Source organism: Dipodomys merriami, unplaced genomic scaffold (assembly GCF_024711535.1).
Source record: "Dipodomys merriami isolate MVZ:Mamm:240054 unplaced genomic scaffold, mDipMer1.0.p SCAF_10, whole genome shotgun sequence".
NCBI classification, from domain to species: domain Eukaryota; kingdom Metazoa; phylum Chordata; class Mammalia; order Rodentia; family Heteromyidae; genus Dipodomys; species Dipodomys merriami.
The window spans coordinates 34,246,544-34,271,215 of NW_027202271.1; the positions used below are offsets into that span (position 1 = coordinate 34,246,544).

General features: G+C 34.4%; 1 protein-coding gene across 5 annotated transcripts in view; it reads right to left on the reverse strand.

The window, feature by feature from the left end:
- Positions 1-4,675: 4,675 nt before the first annotated feature.
- Nap1l1 (nucleosome assembly protein 1 like 1) overlaps positions 4,676-24,672 on the reverse strand; it is a 29,538-nt gene continuing 9,541 nt past the window's right edge. Inside the window, exons 2-16 of one of the 5 annotated variants that reach the window (XM_069988901.1) lie at positions 23,673-23,709; positions 19,113-19,198; positions 18,279-18,381; positions 13,133-13,274; positions 12,824-12,904; positions 11,740-11,868; positions 10,351-10,422; positions 9,316-9,455; positions 8,752-8,897; positions 8,651-8,670; positions 7,733-7,855; positions 7,108-7,137; positions 6,553-6,603; positions 5,470-5,541; positions 4,676-4,804 (exon numbers count right to left, since the gene is read on the reverse strand). In XM_069988901.1, coding sequence (XP_069845002.1) covers positions 5,506-5,541; positions 6,553-6,603; positions 7,108-7,137; positions 7,733-7,855; positions 8,651-8,670; positions 8,752-8,897; positions 9,316-9,455; positions 10,351-10,422; positions 11,740-11,868; positions 12,824-12,904; positions 13,133-13,274; positions 18,279-18,381; positions 19,113-19,198; positions 23,673-23,689 — 1,176 coding nt within the window. In that variant the 5' untranslated portion in view covers positions 23,690-23,709 and the 3' untranslated portion in view covers positions 4,676-4,804; positions 5,470-5,505. Of the gene's footprint in view, positions 5,542-6,169; positions 6,297-6,552; positions 6,604-6,653; positions 6,881-7,107; positions 7,138-7,732; positions 7,856-8,650; positions 8,671-8,751; positions 8,898-9,315; positions 9,456-10,350; positions 10,423-11,739; positions 11,869-12,823; positions 12,905-13,132; positions 13,275-18,278; positions 18,382-19,112; positions 19,199-23,672; positions 23,710-24,672 lie in introns of those variants that run through there. The other 4 variants (XM_069988899.1, XM_069988895.1, XM_069988905.1 and 1 more) reach the window with 4 other exon arrangements.

Genomic DNA, 24,672 nt, shown 5'->3' on the forward strand with positions numbered 1-24,672 from the left:
AAAACAGGCTTTAAAGGATATAGGTTTAATAGGTTCTTAAGTCCACTGTAATTGTTCTACATAAAAATAAATGCTTGTGCGCCATTGATCTTGTCAAGCTTTTGGTTACTTAGGAAGCAGAATTCCATAATGAAAGAAATCAAATGTTTATTATTGCTGTGGGGGGACATTGCTCTGCCACATCTCTTGGTTCCAACCTATTACCATTTCTGTGGTGGCGATTCCTCCTTAAATACTGTGACCACAGGTTATGATCTCCAAAGAATGTACTGGATCATCTATAACCTGGGATTCCAGCTGTCCAAACAGCACTAGGGTAAGAGACTCCTGACATATGCCTGTACTCCATACTAATAAGAAATAACCAGACTTGACTGATATCCCCATTCCCTCAATATATTGAGTCCTTGGAGATGGGAAAGACTGAATGACACGAGTGCCGTTAAGTGCTGGGAAAAATTTAAACGGAGGATGAAATTACTTAAGTGACAATGAGCTAGCTGCCAGGGACTCACACCTATAATCCTAACTATTGAGGAGGTCGAGATCTGAGAATTATAGTTCAAAGACAGCTTGCCCAATGAAGTCCCTGAAACACTTAATTCCAACTAATCACCACCAAAAGCTGGTAGTGTAGGTGCAGCTTAAGTGGTAGAGCACTAGCCTTGAGCAAAATAGTTCAGGTCCAGGGTACCACACAAAACCAAACAAACCAAACAAAGTCACAATGGGCCAACCCATGTAGCCCACTAAGGTCAGTCATAGAATAGTATGCACAAGATGGATTAAGTATTCTACCCATAAAATGACATCATTTCACCAACAAAAAGACATCCTATCAGCAAAAGGTCGGTTGGTTAACTCAAGCTTGCTGAAACAATCTATCTTTAATTTATCTACCAGGGCCAATAAACCAGGCCCTAGAGGTCAAACTAATTCATTAAACCTTGGGACAGTGACTGTATCATTGGCTGGCTCTAGAGAGGGACTTTTGGTCCAAGATGGTTGAACTTCAATAAAAATATGGGCCAGGTTTGGGGTAACAACCCTAAAGATGACCTACTTTCAATGTAGAGTATTTCTTCCCTAATAAACTTTCCTAGCACTTTCAAAATCCAAGTTTTCAATTATTACTTATTTTGTTTTTTTATGATTATGAAGGTGATCTCCATTACTGTGTGTATAATTGCAGAATTGGAGCTAAGATTGCATCATTAACAAAAGATATCCAAATATATAAACCTACACTTGGACTAAGGGGATAAGCTGCAGCTAAAATGGAATCCAAGACAGAAGCCTGTGGTTCAGGAGGCTGAGATCTGAGGATCAGGGTTAAGCACTGTGGTTTAAATGGTAGAGCATTCACCTTTAGCAGAAGAGCTGAGGGACAGTGCCCAGGCCCAGGAGTTCAAGCCCCACCAAAAAAAAAATAATAATCCAAACACCTTTACTATTCTTGATTAAGTAATTCCTCTTTTCCTCTTAACAGCTCAGATCCAATCTTGTTCATCACCTCAAGGCACCTAACTCCATGTTACTTTTTGGTTTCTTATGAAGGCCTACTTCATATTCCCTACAATGACTGAGCTTGTCAGTCATCCTGTCTGTGTTTCCCAAGCTAATCCACTTATTCATCCTTGAAATGCCTGTTAAAAGCTCTTATCAAGTTTTGGTACTTTGCTCACTAATTCCTATTTTCCCTTAAATATGACAAATTAACCACCACCACTTTCATCTTAATGCAAAATTTGCCCTGAGTTTCAAAATATTCAAACCAATTAAAATAATCTACAAAAACTAGAAATGCTCAATTTTCAATATGAAAATTTCCTACCAGCAATTTATTTCTAAATTATGTCTCAATTCTGCTTTTACACTTAAGATTTTTACTCAATTTTAGTTTTACAGCTGAAAAAAGCTGCCAAGTATACTAGAATGTCAAACAGAATAAACACAGTATACTACCATTTCGAAAGGAAATCAACTAAATACAAAATTTCTCAGACATACTTCTCAATGAAAACAATTTCACATACCACCAAGGATATTTCTATTTCTATAAAGCCATGTCAATGGTGAGTGAACCCAAGAACTTGGCATTTTATACAAGTTACATTTTAATGTCTGGATTTTTAAACCAGTATACAAAATCACCAATATACATCTAATATACTAATTTCAGCATTATTTCAACCATTGTCAGGTACATTTAATTTTCAGATGACTGCTTTAAATGACAAGCTATCTATATTATGAATTTATTTTCAAGGCAAAACAGGGCTCATAATTACTGAGTATGTACATATACGGTGCAAATGTTTTAAAAAACAGAATCAGCACTATCTGTATATATGACCCTTTTTCTAAAGTTCCTACAAGGAAAATCAGGCTTCTTTTTAAACTGCCCTGCACATCTAAAATAGTATTTGGTCAGCTTAAATAATCAAAAATATAAAGGTTTTTAAAAAAAATACAATTAAAACACAAAAAGATGGACTTAAACCAAGTCATGAAATCACAGCACTCAAAGAAAATTTGATTATTAGGCTTACTACTTCTGCTGCATATAATTTTTTAGAGTAAGTTTTTCAAGCCTTCATCATTTTAATAAGGGAATATAGCCTACAATCCAGCCTACAAACCCATACTGTCTTAAAAATAGCAGTGACAAACACTGTTAATTCTGTTATTTCAAGGGCCTTTCATACACTAACAGGCTATTCTATTAACCTAGACATAGAAGAAGGAAAAAAAATCTTAAATCTATTGTCTCAGTTTCATGTTTGTTGTTAAATAAGCTCAAAAAGAAAGAGGTAGAATCCCATTTTTCTTAAGTACCAATACACCAATTTCAATATTTTCACATCTAGTATAATACTAGTATTGCTTCAGTGGACTCCATCCAAGTATTATAGCTTAACTGACAGATACAACTAATCAATCAATGTATGGAACTGCTATTCTCTGCTCACCATATTTGAAAGATGACAAAATGGGTCTTAAAATTTGTTTCAAAGTCTTTATCTCTATATGGGATTTTACCATCTCTTAAAGAAGGAAAAAGAAATAGTAACTTTGATAGTGAATTAGTAGAAACTGATAATTGAGACTGTAAAGACTAAAACATTTGTAGAAAAATAAGACTAAAATCTGTCTACAAACTATGGAATGGTTTTATATTCTTCAAATAACCAACTCCACTTAGCAGGGAGATTGCTCTTAAGTCATTCAGATTTACTGGTCATTAGTGGTATAAACACAAAATACCTAAACATCTATTTTCCAATCTTCAAAAAACATTCATATTTTAAAAAATTCAAATGTCACCAGTATATTTTATAAAATTAAATCCAAGTTTTATTAAGGATTTCAGATTACATATTTCAAATTTCTGGTATGGAATAGAACCATTTTGGAACTGAAGAAATGGCATAAATGAACACTGACATCCCTTGAAATTTTATAAAGAAAACAATTCCTCTGCCAAACGCATCCCCATTATATAACAACATGAAATATAATCTACCTCTTCACTTTGGCAATAGCTATTTCCTAAAGGAATGAAAAGTAATGATTTTGCTACTTCTGTAAGTTCATTAAAAATGGGATTCTATCTTCAGATTACAAATTTTAATGTTCAGAAAAAAGCTTGTTTAGATGAACTATAATTACAAAAAATATCAGCAAAGAATGTCTAATAAAAGCAATCAAATCATTTTGAAAATAAAGAGAAGAAAAAAAACCTATTGTAATTGGTTAAGGATTTCCAGTAGTTAAAAATCTGAGGAAGAGTTATGGATAGTACTATACAAATGTGTTTACATTCTAAGATCTTAATATGACATTTCTCAAAAGAATCTTCTTCTAATTGCACTGCAATTCTGTGTTGTCAAAAAAAAAAAAAGGGAAAGAAAAAAGTTCACCTCCCAAAATTAACAGTAATTAGCCTGAGGTATTTTAAATGTGGCTCTGTAAATCAGACTTAATGGCACCAAACCATTTTGGAAAATGGCCTTATTAAACTCTTTATTCACATGATCTCTTCAGTATTTACTATAATAGTCATTCAAAATACCTAGGAAAAAAATCCTTGTATCTTTTGAAATAGTTGGCCCATTCCATCCATTTTTATTAACCTAAGAGCCACATGAACATGTAAAGGAGTGCTTTCCGGCCTGATCCACAACAGGTAAGCTTCACTTTCCAGTTTAATCATCAAAGCCTAGTAAAATGCTCACTATCATACTTGTGGTAAGATGAGGCCCAAATTTTTGAGCTTTTAATGAGATTCAGAAATAACTCGTAAGATTTAACTTAATATGCTTTAACACATCTGTGAGGTAGTTAAGGAAACAGTACTACCCATTTTAATACATAGTAAACAAAAGCATTGGTAAATGACACTCATACTGACGCACTAAGAATTAGAATAAACCAGAGGCTGAGGGTTTTGGTTTTCTCTTTAGTTCTAAACCAAAGGAAATGAAACAAATTTATTTCCTTTTAAAAAACCTAACACATAACTTATGACTTTCTTTCTTAACACTACCTTAACACCTCTTCCAAAAGTTCATATCCTTTCTTTCAATAATACCATACTAAGAACCCTCATTTAAGCTAAGCCTCTGTTCCTCACATGAATTAGTACAAAATTAAGACACTATCCTGTGAGAACTAAAATTGTATGACATTTTTATTTTAGGCTGAAAAAACAAAAATAAGCAAACAAACAACAAAAAAAAACTTCAAATAGGCTTGTCAAATGATGTAAATTCATCCTTTCCAGGAAAGCAGAAGGTAGACCCTACCACAAAGAAAAAAATGCTTAGTTAATGGAAGCAAAATTTAAAAGTACTCTTTAATAGTATTAGTGACTAAAGTTTCTAGGTCTTATTCACCTCCCTGTGGTAACCAATAGCCATATATATTATGAGTCAGAATTCTTATAATTAAACTCTATTATCTAATATATAAAAATCCATGAATAATCTAACAATTATTGGGTTTGGTCTTATTACTGGAAATTCTTAACCACAAGGTTTATTTTAATGATATTGTTTTAGTAGTATTAAGTCACTGCATTTCTGTAACAATATTAAAAAAAGCACAATTAATGCAAGCGAACTTAAAACTCATTGTACTACCAGGTGAAACACTACCTTGGTTCTTTAGGAAAAGAAAATAGCCAGACCAAAAAAAAAAAAAAGTTTAACTGTTGTTAATTTTCACGGTTGTAATCCAATAGCTACATGATGAAAATATCCCCAAAGAACCAAACTGCATCAACAAATGGACATGCATGAGAAGATCCGTGCATTCAACAGATGGGACAGAAAACTATTTAAAATGCTAGAACAAATTTGTCTTTAAAATGTCAATTTCTTTCCTTTAAAAAGAATTTAAGAGTCTACCAAGAAAATACAAAAACATAAGGCTAGAAGTAAATAATAGTTGTGTTTAGGCTATTACACTGCAGGTTATCCTCAAGGCCACAAACATCCTGCTTCACTGCTGCTTGCACTCTGCTGGATTTTGATCCTTCTGTTAAAGGAAAACAAGAAGTCAATCTATCTTCTACCTGTTTCAATGTCTGTTTGTTTTTTCAATAGTAAATAAGTACCAGTATTATCACAGTATTTCATTTTTGTTGTATTTCTGTTAAATACTGGCTCAGGTCAGTGTCAAATTTTTTATTCAACTATATAAAGTCACTAAAATGCTAAAATGCCCAATTCTCATATTGCAAAATTCCATAAAACGAAACACAATAAACCATAATCATAAATAGGAATTGCGTGCTATCAAAATACATTATATGGATGTATGAAAACTACAATGAAACCCCTTTGTACATTATATACTAATAAAAATAATTTTTTTAAAGTGTATGCAATGGAAGTAGGGCATCTCATCATCTAAAGATACTAATTCAATTTACATTTAGCTGTAAGACTAATTTATACCTACCAAAACAGGATTTTAAATTACCCTATTTCTCGCTCACAGGTTAGTGTACCTTCCGGGTATTTTTCAGTACTAAGAAAATGAAGAAACTAAAAGGGAAACTCATTTCATATGAATACTGGTTATTTTTTATTAATTAATGTATTTTAAAGACAAAAGCCTTTACAACAAATTAAAATCCTGAGCTTTTACAGACCCCAAGACTAAAGAATTGTGGTGGTTGGAAAAATTTAACAACAGTATTGTTCCCCCAGAGTCTCCAAACACTTCTGCAATTCAGACTTCTTAATACCAGGGCCTTTTTTTATATGCATTCCTCTGGAGTTTAAAAACTGCAACATCCAAAATAATATACCATTGAAATAGTGTTAGGTTGACCTTGCCGAAAACTACAAGAAATATAAAAATCCCAAAACATTTCTCAGAGAAGATGCACTTAACTGTGTATTTGAGAAAATGATGCGTTGGGAAGAGGGACCCAGCTAAACAGACATTCATTGTGCACTTCCTACTGACTTGACTATAACTGAAGGGCGGGGGGATCTTCTATTCTTACTTTAAATAGTAAATAACACTAATTTTGCTCACCTTCGGGTCATAGTCTGGATCATTTTCCTCATCTCCTTCTTCTTCCCCTTCCTATATTAAAGTTCAAAATGCATCCATGAAGTAGGTATACAGCAGAAAAAATTGGCTCATAGTGTAGGGAAAATTTAATACAACTTATTCTATGGGTCAAGAGATTTTTCATGATTACAGTTTGGTGATAATACAATTTAATTTGAAAGCTTCTAATATGAAAAATATCCCAACACAACTCGAGACACATCCAGACAGCTTTTATTGAAAAGATTTACTGCAGCCAACGTTGAAAAAGTTTACTGCAGCTTTTGACTTCTTCAAAGAGCTGATAACCCTGCAGCAGAACAAAATTATTTGAAATAAAAAAAAAATGTTGCTGAGTTTTGCAATTTATTTATTGAAACCTTATACATACATTGTTTGGCTGTAGAATTCTAAATTCATATTTTCCAAAATTTATCCCAAATCACAGAATAATGATTATAGTAAAGGAATACATAAGTCATGTTTGCTTCTGAATGTTTTATACAGAGAAATATTTGTTCATTTGGTAAACATTACCTCATCCGCTTCTTCACCTTCTTCATCATACTGCAAAGAGAAAATGGTGTCAGTGAATAATACAAGAATAGTGTTATACTACTCATTTTCAACACTAAAACCTAAAAGTGGGGAAAAAAACTTTGCCCCTATAGTGACATTATAAACTAAAAAAACACACACTAGCAGTAGGAAATCACTAGCTCAGCGCTGTCTATAACCTGATTACTTATAAAAGTTCTTTGTATAATATTACTCATTTGACCTTTTCTCTGAATGTATTACACAAAAAGTTCTGAAGCCTACTATACAAAATATTTAAGGGCAGCCTAATTTTACTTCCACTATTATGTGAGCTTCTCTAGTTGAGACTAATCTTCCTATTAACAGAAAAATGAAAACTAAGATAAAATCAAATAGCCTAACAAAATTTACATAATATTCAAAAAAGATATCCATAGGATTACTATAATCAGACTAACAAAATTTACATAATATTCAAAAAAGATATCCATAGGATTACTATAATCAGACTAACCTTGAATTATTTTACAGCTTATTTTTAGTAAGCCTAACTTCTTACCAATTAATTTTGACTATTATGCCCTCACCAAATTATCTGACTCCAGGATTCACATTTACTCACATCATCATCATCATCTTCAATAGCTTCACCAGTAAAGTATAACACTGATCTTGGGATTATACGCTCACGTAAAAAGTGACCAATTTCAAAGTCTGCAGCAAGAATAGCTTCAGCATCATCATCCTATTTTTTAAGGAAAATAAAAATAAAATTAAAATTTGGCATATAAAATAACTACACAATTATAACATGATAAACTTTCAGATTTACTTTTTTTACTCTGCCATTTTCAAATTAGCTTATATGCATGTAGAACAAAGCCATCTAGGTGATTATCAGGCCAGGATACATACTGAGGAAAACTGCGGTAGTAAATGAAAATAAGAACTGACTACCAATCAGTTTTTTCTAATTTAAACCGTAACATATAAAGGTAATGGTTGCATGATACATGGCAGAAACATTTCCACTTCTTGGTTGGACACCATATACATAAAGATATATAGCCACAATATGAAACCCTGTCTCTATCAGAACACACATTCTAACCATAATGTGGCTCTCTAAGAGTTTAATAAATGGTAAATGACAATACATCCTTGCTTTCAAAGAAGGAAATATTGTTTTTGAAAAGCTAAATTCCTCACAAAAATACTTCTAAGTCAAAAGAATCTGTTTAGCTGATCATCTCAGTGTTTCTCAGGGAAGGACCAGCAACACTTTAAAGGAACAATTTTTCAAATCCGAAATTGTGTGTCCTGTCATTACAAGCCTATAAGACAACTGAGAATAGGGAATTCTAACTTAGTGGTAGAACACTTTCCTAGTATTTATGAGGCTGTCAGTTCAATTTTCAGCATGGAGAAACTAAAACAAAACAAAGACTGAAGAATACTAGCAGCAACTATCTCATATTCCACTTAAGGAATAAATGTAATTCCATCTAAAGTAACCCCAATAAATAACAATTCAACTTACCAAATCTCCACTCTCAGGAACTGCAAAATAAAGAAATACAAATGAACAAAAGAATCCAATGAAATTTATAATGAAACTATTAACACCCAAACACTACTAACCTTCAGGAGGGGCAAAAAAATTAAAGAAAGAATCATTGGAAACCGTTTTAGTCACAGTACGAACTGTCCCACGTCCCTTGTGTTTCTGCTTCTTCTTAATGGTTTTCAAAGTGACATTCTTTCCTTTTTTCCAATCTATCTGGCACCTTGCAAAACCAAGAGAAAAATCTCTTTTCATTATAAGTTAGTACACTTAATTGCTCTACTTTTCTTCAGTCATATTTTAAATTAAGAGTGGATAACTGATTCACTGCTTTAACAGTACCAATAGGAAATTTTTACTTCTAACAAAGTTTTAAAACAATGTTTTTAATCAACAAAAATAGTATAATAAAATTAGTTCACTCCTTTGCAGAAAAGTATGTTACACACATTGGCCCAAAGGAAATTTTAGGAAAATGTCTGAAAATATTTTACTGACAATATTTCAATTCACTAAAATGCTTAACAATGAATGAAGTACATATGTATGTATCAAGGACTGACAGTGTAAATTATCAAGTATTATAAGCCAACAGTATATCAAAAACATATAACACTGTTAAAGTAGTACAAGTAACTCACCCTGTACAACCCATAATTTCTGGTCCATCAAAAGAAAAGGGATCAGAATCATCTGGTTCTGATCTCATCCTATATGTCTTTGTCAGTACTTCATTTGTGAAATATTCATTGGGTTCAAAGTGAAATTCTAAGATAAAACTCTAAAAAAAAAAGAATAAAGCATACAAGTTAAATGCATTTCAGATACTGGTAAACAGTTTCATTATGGCTTTTATAAAATTCTGTTTTTCTTCTCCAAATTACATTAAAAAGAAAAACAAGGTACAAACTATGTATTTTCAGTTTACAATACTCATTTAGGCAAAATATGCCTACATAAAACTGACTACATCCACCTTTTCCTTTTATAAAGATAATTTTTAAATGAGACTACAATGTGAACTTGACACAAAAAGGACAACATAAGAATTGACAGTCTATATTTAGAATATCTTGGTTATCAATGACTTAAGAAGCTGATCTCTCCTCACAGGCGAGTAGGATCCTCTAACATCTGCATTCTGTAATTTCCAGGAATGACTTAATAGTTTTAATATCTACTTATTTATGAGTCCTTACCCAGTCCTGAGGCTTGAACTCAGGGCCTGAGCCCTATCACTGAGCTATTTTGCTCCAGGCTAGCACTGCAACTTGAGCCACAGCTCCACTTACAGTTTTTTGATGCTTAACTGGGGATAAGGCTCACTTTCCTGCCTGAGCTGACCTCAAACAATTATCCTCAGACATTAGCCTCCTGAGTAGCTAGGATTATAAGCATGTGTGAGCCATTAGTACCTGGCTTGCCACTAACTTTTGTCCACATTAGTCTGATCAACAATTATGATTATAAAATAGGTCAAGTTCACAAACAAAAGGAACAAATTACAGCATCCCAAGTAGCAACATCCAAATATTAACTATAGTACTAAGTACCATTTATACTTCCTTCTTACTTCCATCCTTAACCTTTGAATGTCATCTATTTTCATTGTTTTCATTCATGTAATACAAAGGTATACATGATAAATGTTGAAATATCTCATAAAGTTCTTTTACCATAGGCTGGCCAGCATCTGAGAATTTCACTTTGATATCTTTCAAGTGCTTGAGAATAGGCTCATCATGTTCCTTCAAATTAAAAAAAAAAGTTAAAACATGCCATTTTAGAGTCAGCACTGTCACTACAAATACTAGATGACTAACACATATCTTCACAATTATATTTAACAACTATGAATCTTAAGCTATTTCACATTATAGTTTCTATTGCCACAAATAGAGAAAAAGTGACTAGAAGCAACTAAATCATTACAAGCTAGTACTGTGTAAAACACAAAATCAAGTCAAAAAGCATGTGATTTAAAAACATTTCCTACTTTTAATTATAGTCTTTTAAATTCTTGCTCATTTTCTATTTTGCTAAAATAGAAATTGAGATTTCTTTTTCTCTCTCTCTTTTTTTTTTTTTGTTGGTCGTAGGGCTTGAACTCTGGGCCTGGGCCCTGTCCCTCAGCTCTTCAGCTCAAGACAAGCACTCTACCACTTGAGCCACAGCACCACTTCTGGTTTTCTAGTGGTTTATTGGAGATAGGAGTCTCATGGTCTTTCCTGCCCGAGCTGACTTTGAACCGAGATCCTCAGATCTCAGTCTCCTGAGTAGCTAGAATTCCAGACGTGAGCCACTGGCACCCGGCTTGAGATTTCTTTTTCTTTCAAAAATTTTTCTTCCAAAAATCACAAGGCAGGGTAGAAACTACTATAAACACAGATAGATGCTAAAGGATCAAGAAATAGGGCTGGGAAGGTGGCTAAGTGGTAGCGTGCTTGCCTCACATGCATGAGGCCCTGGGTTTGATTCCTCAATACCACATACACAGAAATGCTGGAAGTGGCACTGTGGCTCAAGTAGTAGATAGAATGCTAGCCTTGAGCAAAAGCAGCTCAGGGACAGCACCCAGGCCCTGAGTTCAAACCCCAGGACTGGCAAAAAAAAAAAAAAAAAAAAAAAAGTGCTTGATGCTAAGTTTCCCAAAGGAAGTGACATCTGTGTTGGTTTTCCAGAGATCAAACTATAGTGAATGAGTAAACATCTTTATTGTATTCTTTTAAATGCTAATTTTCCCTGGATTAGTTCAGACTAATTTCTGACTGAAAAGCTATTCTGAGATATAGCACAAATGAAACTATAATTTTTCTATCCTGTCTCAAAACTAAGCACATAAACATATGAAAATACAACAGTGATTAATTATCAATAAGGCTATTTCGTTATCTAGTTATTGCTTTAAATTCTTAATCAAACTGTAATTTTCCTTCAACAGAAAGAGACTGCAACTTCAAAAATAAAAGCAGTAGTTTCTCAAGAATCAAAACTGAACACACTAGTTATCCTAACTTAAGATTTTACCCTTTCAGCTGAAACAGGGTATTTAAGAATAAAAGTACCTGAACCATGTCACTGAGCAAATCAACATTCTTAAAAACAGTCAGCCAAAATTCAGGAATTCCTTTAGGGTCTTCTTTTTCTTCATCCTTTTTCTCTTCTTCAATCTTGGCCTTTTCTTTCAGATCCTCCTTAATAAGCAACAGCATATATTACTGAATACCTATATTACATCTATTAATAAACCTTTATATATACCCTTAAAACACAGGCAATGGCCTAAGTTTACAGAACAAAACAAATCCACCAGTTGTGGTACTACATGCTTATAATATCACCTACAACTCCAGAGGCGGACCTAGGAATTTCATGGCCCCAGGCTGTTATGCAAAAGTGTGAACCTCAAATTGGAAAAACACATTAACAGTATCAGGAAGTACAGCACCTGCCAAAAATGCAATAGGTCTTTGCTTCAGTCCTCATTACTGCTTAAAAATTAAATTTCAGCCTAATTGTATAAAGACTATTGTTATCTGCTCCAAATCTTAAACCCATCAAAACTTACTGTAACAATCACACCCCTCCACAATAGGGAGGATAATTATAGAAGAAAAAAAAAAACATTTTAGGAAGAGGAAGGGAAAAAAATACTTCATTAACATTTTTGTTTTTGTTTTTCTTTTAAAGACAGGCATAGTAACAGAAAAGCAATAAACCCAGATGTCATTCTCTCATCTTTGTGTTAATAAAACTATTGTATTGAGCAGGGCGCCCATGGCTCATGCCTGTCATCCTACCTACTCAGGAGGCTTAGATCTGAGGATCACAGTTCAAAACCAGCCCAGGCAGGAAAGTCCCTGAGACTCATCTCCAATTAACCACCAGAAAACCAGAAGTGGCCCTGTGGATCAAGTGGTAGAGTGTTCATCTTGAGCTAAAGAACTCAGGGACAGGGCCGAGGCCCAGAGTTCAAGCCCCACAACCAACAACAACAACAACAACAAAAACAACCCACTAACATAGCTGATATAATATATCAGCTGATTTCCAGCTATTATATTGCACCGTGTAACCTATCAACAACTGTGAATACTCTGAGAATTGCTCTCGTTTTTTAATCTAAAAACGCATGAAGTTCATACTAACCGAAATTTCTTCTTCCTCATCAGGTTTCCATTCACATTCTTCTTCCGTGGGCTCATAAATTGCATTAATGATCTCAAATCGCTAAAGTAATTTTAAGGGGGGGAAAAAAACCTTGCATGAAAAAACTGGCATTCAAGCTTTCATAATCAGGATCCTCATATATTTAACCAATGAATACCAAAATGTTAACTATTAACATTTTTCCAAGTATCTCTATTTTCTACTTCAGAGTTTTAAGGATGAAACCACCTAAAAGTTCATTTATACTGAATTTGTCCTATAGAATTTTAGGTAAATTAGAAGTATTACCTTATCAAAGAGAGGTTGATAGAGAACAGCATATTTCCTTTCAAGGTCATGAACTTCCTCATAGAACTTGGCTTCTATCTGTGCACATTTAACTTGAAGGTTTTTAAGAGCATTCACTCGTCTTTTAACTACTCTAGGCAAGCTGAAAGGTCAGAAGACAGTTACTAGCAGCACAGTAAAACAAAACAGTTCATTTTCCACAATGAAACTGAAGTAAATAAGTTCACTATCTGGTGCAAATGTGTATTAAAAGTAACTAAATTTCAAGATAGATATATACTGGATAAGAAAATAGAAATCATACTGTCAAACCCTAAGCTCTCTTAATTGTCAAAGCTATTTAAATGTCTAGTGTTGCTGACCTTGAAAGTATAAAATGCAATCGTAAGTTTATGAAGTTAAAAACAGTAATAATTTTTATTTTTTGACATATACTTTATCTATATCACCTAGTGTAAAAGGAAAACACCTGGAAGGGAAACATTTTTAATTAATTAATTTTGTCGGTTGCAGGGCTTAAACTCAGAGCCTGAGCTGTTCCTAAGGTCTTTTGCTCAAGGCTAGCTCTCTACCACCTCGAGCCACAAGGCCACTTCCAGTTTTTTGAGTGATTTAATCGAGATAAACGTCTCTTGGGGATTTTTCTGCCCAGGCTGGCTTTGAACAGTGATCCTTAGATCTCAGCCTCCTGAGAAGGTAAGATTACAGGTATGAGCCACCAGGACCCAGCAATGTTTATTTTAAAAGTAATATATTTAATAGTTTTATTAGACCCTCCCCCCAAAAAGAGGTCACTCTCAAAACAAATAATTTGAAGCAATTAGGCAAATTTTACAAATTTTTTTTTTTTTTGGTCGGCTGTGGGGCTTGAACTCTGGGCCTGGGTGCTGTCCCTTAGCTCTTCAGCTCAAGGTGAGCACTCTACCACTTGAGCTACAGCGCCACTTCCGATTTTCTGGTGGTTTATTGGAGATAGGAGTCTCACGGTCTCTACTGCCCGGGCTGGCTTTGAACCACGATCCTCAGATCTCAGCCTCCTGAGTAGCTAGGATTACAGGCATGAGCCACCAGCGCCCAGCAAATTTTACAATTTTTAAGCAAAATATATTTTTAACTTTAACAAATTTTAAAAGTAATCTGTTTGCTTAAAAAAGATTTATTCCCATGTGGCAGTTTTTCAAACCAATTAATTCTTATGGAACTACTTGAAAGCAGTTAAAATTATTAATAAACAAAAACATCCAGAGGTCTTCTTACAATTGAAAGTTTAAAACAATATTCTTTCTGTCAAAGAGGTAAACTAACCTGACCCTGACTTTTTCTCTCACTCCAAAAACACTAAACTTTAGAACCAAGAAGGAAAATTACTGGTACATGTATACATACACATATATGCACTCAAAAACACAGCCCTCTACCTCTCCTAAGCAAAACTGTCTGTAACTGGTATAAAGTGAGCTGAATCCGGGGCAAGAATGGCTAGAGTTAGTTAACAACAGGGGAAACAGATTACAGGACTTTAAAAGTTTGAACCAATCAACTATCATCAACCCCCCTCCCCATCCTTTATAAGAGTCCAATGCCAGGGTTCCTAGGATAACATGAAGAATCAATGAAAGTGCAACTAGGTCACTACTTCAATATAGATATAGTGAATTAAACAACCAAGAGTGACTGACTCTCCCAAAGTAATTCAGGATAATAGCCTGGAATTGCCACCTGATGTTGAGTCTAAGATCACTTATGTTCTACTTAGGCTCATTCACTGCATTTCTACTTGAACTCCAAAAATTGTCATAGACTAAAGTCACCTTCATTTCCTCCCAATACTCATTGGTCTGTAGGTACTGGTAATGTGTATAAATACTTTGCACATAAGACAGTACCCACTATTCCTGAGCTCAAAGACCAAAGTAACTAGACATTTGAGTAATCAATTTCTATGAAAAGGTTCTAGCATTATCAGCTAGCATTAAACAAGAATGCAATACATGTACAGTGAAGTAATAAAAACATTACAATATGAAAGAAAACTAAGAAAAATCTAAAACCATGGAAATAGTACATACGAAGGTAAGGGGATATGGTAACTAAAATAGTCAACAAACACAATAAAACACAATAGTCAACTGAACATAAACAGTCCATGAAGTTGAAAAGTTTCCCCAGGAAGACAGCATGAAAAACAAAATGCAGAAAAGCTGATATGGATGACAACTGAGTAACAGCTACTCATGGTTCAAAGCCAGCCCAGGCAGGAAACTCTGTAAGACTCAATTCCAATTAAACTTAACCAAAAAAGCTGGAAGCCAGTCCTCAATTAAACACCAAAAAACTAGATTTGGAGCTGTGGCTTAAGCTACAGAATGCTACTGTTGAGCAAAAGTTCAGGAATAGCACCCAGTCCGAGTTCAAGCCATAGGACTGGCACAAAATAATAATAATAAAAAAAAATCACCTCTAGATTTAGAGGAAATGTCAATAGACCAACTAGAATGTTTAAAATGAATAAAAATGGTAGTCCCAAACTCCCCAAAAGCTCATCTCAATTTTTTAAGTTGTACAAAGAAGTCACCATTTAGCAAAGCACATTATGAATACAATGTATCTTGATCAATGTCACCCCTTTCAACATTCTCAAGTAAATTTTTGAGAGGTCTATCTCCTAGAAGCTGATGCAGACAGAAGGAAAAGTAAAAGTGGCTGCATATTTCATTGGCAGTTGAAATCTTGGCATTTATACTAGGTAAGTGTTAGTCTCATTCTTTAGGCACATTCATATAAACACTTGCATATTTATGCACAGAAGGCTATTCACCATTAACTAAACAACTTTGTAACAATGTACTGTGATTACATTTATTCCACTTAGGCAATGTGTCTCCAAACAGGTATTAAACTGTCAAGAAAAAAGTTCAAAAAAAGTTGGAAAATAAAACAGACTGAAGAGTTGTAGTCCTTGCCTAAGGGCAAGGACTTTATCAGGCAAAATTCTATGTTTGATCTCCCAAGCAAAAACACAAAAGAAGGCATTAAATTTAATGAGATCAATTTTATTTTCATTCCCAAGATAAATAAGTCAAAGATAACCTGTCTTTAATGCTAATGTTTAACAAAGTACTAACAATCCTAGACTATGCTATAGACACAACAGCAATATGGTATAATATACAAGATGAGTGCTAAAACTGCCATTATTCCAAGATCTTTGGGGTAGGGTAGTGGGAGGAGACAACCATGTTACTTCAATTATTTTAGCAAAGTTACTAGATATAAGATCAACTTAAAAAAAAATCAGCAGTCTCCTTCCACATGTCATTAACAGACACCAAAATGAACAGAATACAATTCACACAGCAATACTACATGTAAAATACACAGATAATGAATATAGCCAATATTGTATGAAGAAATCTAAAACTATACGACACAGAATTTGGGTATAAATAGATGTATGTATATGAATAAGACAATTCTAAAAAGATATCCTTTGTTCACCTATGAACTCAGTTTTGGTGTTTTTGTGAGGTTGGAGACATGGCTCAGTTGTTAGGGTGCCTGCCAATGAGCAGGAAATATCAGATAGCAAGTCAAGTTTTTGTGAAGACTACGGTAAACCTAAATGCAACACATGTGAGGTGCGGGGAGGCCAACCTTGGACTAGTGTTTGGAGTGGGAAAGTGTGAAGGAAAGCTTCTTGTCATACCAGATACTAATTAGTAATGATACTAGTAACTAGTGAAGTACAACACTGACAATAGACAAAAACAAGGATGAACCAAGAACACAGATTATATTTGAAGGTGGGAGAATAAGAAACTTACCATGTCAGATATTAAGACATGATGCAAAGCCAAGTAAATAAAAATTACAATGACAAAAAAGGCCAACAAAACAGAGGACTGTTGCTCAGAGACAAAAGTTTGTGTCTATTTGCTGATATGCAATAAAGGAAGTACACAAATGGGGGGACTAATAGTTACTAAATAAAAAATTACTACTGAAAAAATAAGGGGAATAGGGAAGGAGTTGGATGTTTACCTACACCAAATACAAAGATGGAATGAAGGATTAAAGACTTAAATGTAAAAGAAAAACTACTTATTAGTGAACGGAAAATGGAGACAGAAAGAGGAAGGACTTCCCAAACAATTTCAGAAACAGAAGCAATTAAGAAATGAACTTATTAAGATGTTAGGGATTTAATGGACAAGTTAAGTCCATGGAAAAAGTCAGTAGAAGTGACACAACACAAACTAAAAGCTGCTAAAAGAATAACATCTAGAATAATAAGGAATCCTGAAAGACATGAAAGACACTAACTCCAATAAGAAAATGGACGAAAGGTGCAAATGGGCAACCAAAAAGGTCACAAGTTTTATGAAAAGAAGTTGAAAGTCATCAGAAATCAGAAAATTGGTTAAAAACAAAAAAGAAAAGAAAAGCCCACAAAGGTGGATAATACCAACAGCAAAGACACAAAGCTAAAGCAACCTTTAGGCACACTCAGTGCACCACTTCAGGAAATCAGGGTGGAAGTACTTTAAAGCTTGCATAGCCTACATTAAAAATCCCACAAGGTACACATTCCAGAATTCTTACAGTTCCTTAAGATGATATGCACAAGGCTGTCCATCACAAAGAATCTGTGCAGATAGACAGGAATTCATCAAAGCAAAAGAAGATAAAACACTGTGGACATACAATGTTTCCTAGAGAGCCAGGAAACAGAATCTACTAAGTAGAGATATGTGTAGATCTAGTCAACATGAATGAATCTTGAATTCAAAAAGCTGAGTTAAAGCAGAATAAGATACTCAGGCTATTACTGACTTATGTCACAAATGAAGTAAGAAATCTACATTTCTGCATACTCTATGCATTTCAAACAAACTTCTAAATAAATCTTAGGAATGGTTAAGATCAATATATTTTAAGTAGATTTCAACTAAAATAAACTTTAGAAGATGAACTCTAAAAATAAGTGGTACTAAGTAAAATTCTAAACTCCCCATAATCCTACTCTAGATATTAACAGACATTAGGTTTCTACTATTACATACATAATTTTAGATGGTTTCTAAAAATACACCTGCAATGTTGATTATAGAAAGATAAACAGGAAGATGGAAAAGAGAACTTGTACCTTTCAATGTATCCTGTTGGTGTGTCTACCAGACCATCAAGTCTTTCTTGAAGGGCTGCAAGAATCTGAGGATTTTGCATCATCTGAACAGTCAGCTGACGCGCTTTAAAAAAAAAAAAGGGCATCAAAAGGATTTATGAAAATTTACTATGTTGTTCATAAGAAATCCATTCATGAAGTTTTTCTATCTGGCCCATATAATGCTGCTACATGAGTAGAAATGGACAAAGTAAGCTAAAGAAAATATACTCTAGGAAAACCCAATGTTCTGGAAAGTTGATTCCTAATGACAGCATTTTAAAGACCACTGTCACACTACTATGAACTATATCCTTTCTATTCCTACTACATGTGTTTCCCTCACCTTGCATTAGGGAAGCTCAAAGCTTCATTCAGATGCCTATCTAAGCTTATGACAGTCATTTGAAAGCAGACAACATATATCAGAAAACTTCACATACAATTCAGTTTTAGGGGCTTGGGATAAAGACAACATACTATGCTTTCAGATAAATACACACTTATCATATTGTTAAGCAGCACTTCCAAAAATAGTCCCAGCCCCTGGAACTTCTCCAAAGTCAGATAAAAACCAGCTGTTAAACACAGCTATGCCATGTCACTTCAGCAGCGGAGTGTAAAAACTGTGGCTTCTGATGAGCCATTAAATCCATCCCACCTCTTCCTTCCTCCCTCTGCTATAAACATAGTTACCACACTCAAGGTATGGGCCAGTGGACAAAGGACCATGATTCAAAGAGAATAGTACTCATTATCCTCCTCTAGGAGACTTGCCAGCAACCACTGGCTCCTAAAGTAATTTAAAACAAATACCTTTGATTTTTGTTTCTTCACCAGTTTCTTCTTCTTCTACTTCTTCAACATCATCCAAATCTTGATCAAGTTCAGACTGTTCTTTGCTACAATATCATAGTATCACACCATGGTTCAAATGTACCATTACAAAAAAAATTACAGAAAAACAAATTCATTTTCTACATCAATATGCCTCTTTCAATGATAGGAATTTCAAAAGGTAGGTTAAGTACTAGCTAAAGTGCTAAACTCTTGATTTAAATGGATCTAGACAAATATAAGATTTGTTATTCAAGCTTTAAAAATGTGCTTTGGTAGGTTTTGAGGGAATGTGACCAAGAAATCTGTTTTCAACCTAATATCCATTGACTCCATTCTTGCTTCGTAGCAATGGCATTTTTATATGGAAAAGCAAAACACCAAAGTTGCCTAGCCTAAATTTGCAGCTTGATTTGACTATGCAGCTGTGTTTTGGCAATGAGACTTAAAAAGCAGAAGTAGCATAGAACTCTGAAGAATCTTTGTAAAATAGTAGAAAAGATGCCTTTTTAATGATCTTCTTCCCCTCTACCTAGAACAATGATATGATGGCTCTACCTTCAGAAACTACCCTAGACCAAACCAGGGTTAACGTGAGCACCCAAACTAAGGATGAAGTTAGGAAAGAAGGATCCTAAGTTCCTGATGACTCTGCAACCAAACCTGCCTGCACTCACTCAACTACCTTTGGACTTTGCTTTCTCTTTACTTCACAGTGAAAATGGAGAACAAATACCAAGACCTCTGAGCCTGCTTCTTGCTGAGAGCAAAGCCAGGAGGATGGTAACACTAATAAAGAAAGCAAAAAGAAGGTAGTATTCTCATGTTGTCTTAAGAATCACCAAAATAGTCTTTGAACATGAGATTATATTTAGCATTAGAATAGAGGATAAGGATAATTAAGTTTTTGACAGTTGTCACATTATGCCACCTGGACAGGCCTTGAATTCACAATCCTGCTGTGGATTCCCCAGTCCTGAGATTATAGGTGTGAAGCACCATACCTTGGCTTCATCACATATTTCAACATTGGGACTAGAAATTTATTAATTTTTGTGTTTATGACTTTTGAAAATTAATTTTCATACAGAAAAATACAAGTACAGAACAAGCATAGAGAAATTATTAGGCTAGTAAAATTGAGGTTTCTAACAACCAGAAAAGAAATTCAGCCTTTAGAAATGATTTAGATTATTTCTAGAGTATCTTTGATTCAATAAATGCTGTATATTCAGTGAATGTATATTGAGAGTTAAGAGCCATGGCTAAAGATAATATGAAACAGCCCTTTCTTCAACATAATCATTTACTGAAACATCTTACAATTTTAAAAATAGATGGCTATGCCACATGGCCAAATTCAGCCTACTGCTATTTTTGTAAATAAAATTCTGGTATACAAGTATCTAATTCATTTGTGTATATCTATTTATGGTTACTTTCATACTTAATGAGTAGTTAAGTAATTACAAAAGACCGCATGGCCCAACATACCTAAAGCCCTTTTAGCACAAAGTTTTCTGACTTTCAGTTTCAAAAACAATCTTTCTTTTAGCCAAAATTTAATAGTAGGGAGGAAAAATCTAGCTATGATAATCAATTTATTCTGTAAAAGTTTTTAAATAGGTGCTTTCAGACTAAGACTGCAGGATGCTCATCTCATCTGATTTTAATCCTTCCAAAATCTCCACTAGAATGTGATAAAACAAGCCATGATGAATAAGGACAGAAGAATACAGAAGAGTAGCAAAAATCTGAAAGCAGATGATAAAGGATAATCAACTTCACAAGGGAACTGAAATCTAGTGAAGCAATAGAAAAAAACTGCAGACAGCTCAATTTGTCTTTGAAAGAACTAGTAGTAGGGCAAAGCACTAATTGCTAATGACTACATATTAGCTACTCAAGAGACTTAAGATCTGGAGGCTTTCTGTTCAATGCCAGCCTAGGGGGTAATGACAGCAAGAACAAACAAACTGCAAAAGCCAGTGATAAAGCATAAACAATGCCTAAGTTTAAACCCCAGTACTGAAAGGGGGGGGGGAGTGTGAGGGTCCATCTAGTACTTAATACTTCAGCACATTTATAGAACAAGGGCTGTTAAGAATAGACATCTAATGTAAAAAGAAAAACAAATAGTTAAATCCTTAATTTTCTCTTCAATCCTGGCAGAAATATGGCAGTTTCTTCTGTGAGGAGTAAAACTCAGAACTCTGAGAGACCAGACACAATTTAGATTGCCTAGGACACATGATTAGCTAATGTGCAGAACTGAATACTGAATCTAGTTCCTAGCTGCTCTCTTCTAACTTGGCTCCTACAACACTGGAAGACAGACCTGTACCCAGCCCTATTCACAGAAGAATGGAAGCAACCCAAGAAAAAGAAAATTACTCTTCTGGCATTGGGGATTCCCAAAAATATCTACTCATGAATTATACTAAAATCTCAAATTAACAAGCGCCCTGTACCAAGCCCTCAAGTTTTAAAATAGAGTCTCTCCACTGGCTCTCCCCAAACAGTTCCACCAATCCCCTTTGTTTTCTTAGTCTCACACACAGGCTGGCCTTGAGCTCCCGGTCCTTTGGGATTATAGGCACGTGCAACCATATCCACCTTAATGAGAAAAGTAAATACCTCATATTTGAAGAAAGTATCTTCCACTGAGAATAAAACATTGAAAAAAGAAAACTTAGAGTAAACGGTATACAAAGAAAAGAACATCCAAAGACAAGCTATCACAGACTAACAGAATAGGGTGCTATGTAAAAAAAAAACAGGTACAAAGACCAAAGGGACTCTAAACCAAGAAGTTTTCAAACTCAAGAGTGGAAAAGTAAGTTTTCTAAAGCTCTGCCCAGAAAGAGCAGTGAGAAGTATAGGAAAAAACAAGAGATAATTAGGAAACAGACTAACATACATCTGACAGAAGCCACAGAAAGAGAAAAACAGAAACAAATAAGTCAGTCAAGGATATTTTTAGAAATGAAGCTCCTGAATTTCTAGCCCGAAAAAGGTATACTACCAAATGCCTAACACAGGTTTAAAAATAAAGAAGACCAAAAGAAAAAAAAATCTGAAAACAAAAGAGCAGCTTCCAGAAAAAAAATGAATTTTATATATACACATTATCACATACAAATGAACCAAAATTGTCGCTTTGAATCTCAACAGCAACGTGGGAAGCAAGATGACAAAGGAGCACTGCCTTTACAAAACAGAGCAAAAATGAAGTCTACACTGAAACTATCAAGCAAAAGTAGTCATTTTCAGTCATGTCAAAACCATTTCTTTTAAGCAAAGTGGAGGTGTGGCAAGTGGTAGTGCCAGGCATGAGCCAAAAAAAAAAAAGGACAACAAACCAGAAAGAGTAGAAACAAAAGTAACTTCTAGAAAGACACAGACCAAGGGCAGTATTACAGGTTAAGGCTAAGCACTCCATATGAGCAGTAACTCAGAAAATCACTTCTTGATAATATATAAAATGTCTGCTGCCACTCACAGGCTAAAGACAGCATCCATACAAGAGAACACTGGCCCAAATGTGTGCTCATCCCATACCCTGATGCTTATAACCAGATAATGGAGACCCTAATCATCTCCACTCAGTTCCCAGTGTTGTTTCCACCTTTCCAATCTCTGAAAAAGGACCAACTACTGTCTGCCATTAATAGGCTACAGTGAAATTAAACTAATATGGAGCTCATCCCATTTTTCCTAATCATATTCTGTAAGACATCCATCCATATGACTACCACATGACTAAACTCACATTTTCCAGGATGCACACATATTTTACCTGTTTCAAGGTAGACTGTACCTTGCCAATAACTTCTATAACAGGTTATTGGGATAGTTTAAGTTAGACTATGACCATCAAGATTGTCTCTGGCTTTTTATTGTACTACATTAGAGCCTTCAACTAATAGTGGTAGTAATAGTGACCAAAGTCGAACCCCTTTCCAAAGCTGGGTTTGTGTTTGGTACTCAAATCTTCAAATTAAATAAACACTGATTAAAAAGCTGTAGATAACTAAAACGCTAAAGAAAAACAAATGAATTAGACAAAAGTTATATTAGTGCTGTCTCCTCTAGAAAGGAAGAGGATTCAATTGAGAAGGGTCACAAAAATTATAGACTTTTATTAATAAGATTCTATTTTTCATTTGTATGTAAGTACTTTGGCAAAGTACTATATTTATACTCTACATATACATTTTATAAATCTTTTATAATTAAAACACATTATAAGGAAATCTTTGGAGGAAATATATATATTATAAAAATAAGTTTGTGAAGTTATATGTGTTCTATTTAGTATTATGCTTACCCACCACTTTCCCAAGTATATTGTCAAGTAGTTTATAATATATATAGTAGTCTTATATACAACATTTTATATTAGATACATTCTCAAAATTGTAGGAACCAAGCACTGGTTAATACCATAAACTTTCTAAGTATATAATATTAATTACATTACAATACAAGGTGATAACCAAATCTCTGGAAAAAAAAAAAAAACTGTCATCCACTTACTTGTCAACGTCTGCCATATTGCAAGAACTCCAAATATCTATAAAGAAAAACATCAGTGTTAAATACAAGTGCATGGTTTACTTAAAACCAATTTGAAACCAAAACTTCAATCCATACGCTATCCCAAGAAGTATAATGCATATTCTTTTATTTTGGGTTGCCTTTTTTTCTGGTGGCCCTGGAGACTCAAATCCAGAGCTTCATACATGCTAGGCAAGTACTCTGCCACTGAGCTGCATGGCCACTCCTAGTATGTTTCCTTTAACATAGTATGATGGAACATACAAAACTATCAGTTACCAAAATAATTTTTCCAGGACACTAGAGAGGCTTTTAGACACTGTTGGTAAACAATCCAATGTTTGTACAATTATAGAGAAGGCTGTTTAAAAATTTTAAATTCTAATTCTTATAACAATTGTGATCAATTTTTGCTTAGCTTCTTTGGCTAATTAGCGATGCAGGACAAAAATCACTTTTAACAGCTTTTTTTTTTTTTTATCAAATTCATATTAAAAAAACAAAACTACAGCCTGGGCAGAAAAGTTCATGAGACTCTTATTTCTAATAAATACTCTGAAAAAGCTGGAAGTGGCAGTGTGGCTCAAGTAGTAGAGCGCTAGCCTTGAGTTCAAGCCAAGATTGTAGAACAGCAGCAATAACAACAACAACTAACACCTAGTTATACTTAACCATAAATGCCATGGAAGTCTTTTTTTTTTTGCCAGTCCTGGGGCTTGAGCTCAGGGTCCAGGCACTGTCCCTGAGCTTCTCTTTTTGCTCAAGGATAGCACTCTACCACTTGAGCCACAGTGCCACTTCTAGCTTTTTCTGTTTATGTGGTACCGAGGAATCGAACCCAGAACTTCATGCATGCTAGTAGGCAAGCACTCTACATAGCTAGCACTCTACAACTTTGAGGCACACAGCACTTCCCCAGAGGTCTTTAAAAATAAGAGGCTTATAACTCCTATCTGTAACATCAGTTCTTGAAACTATT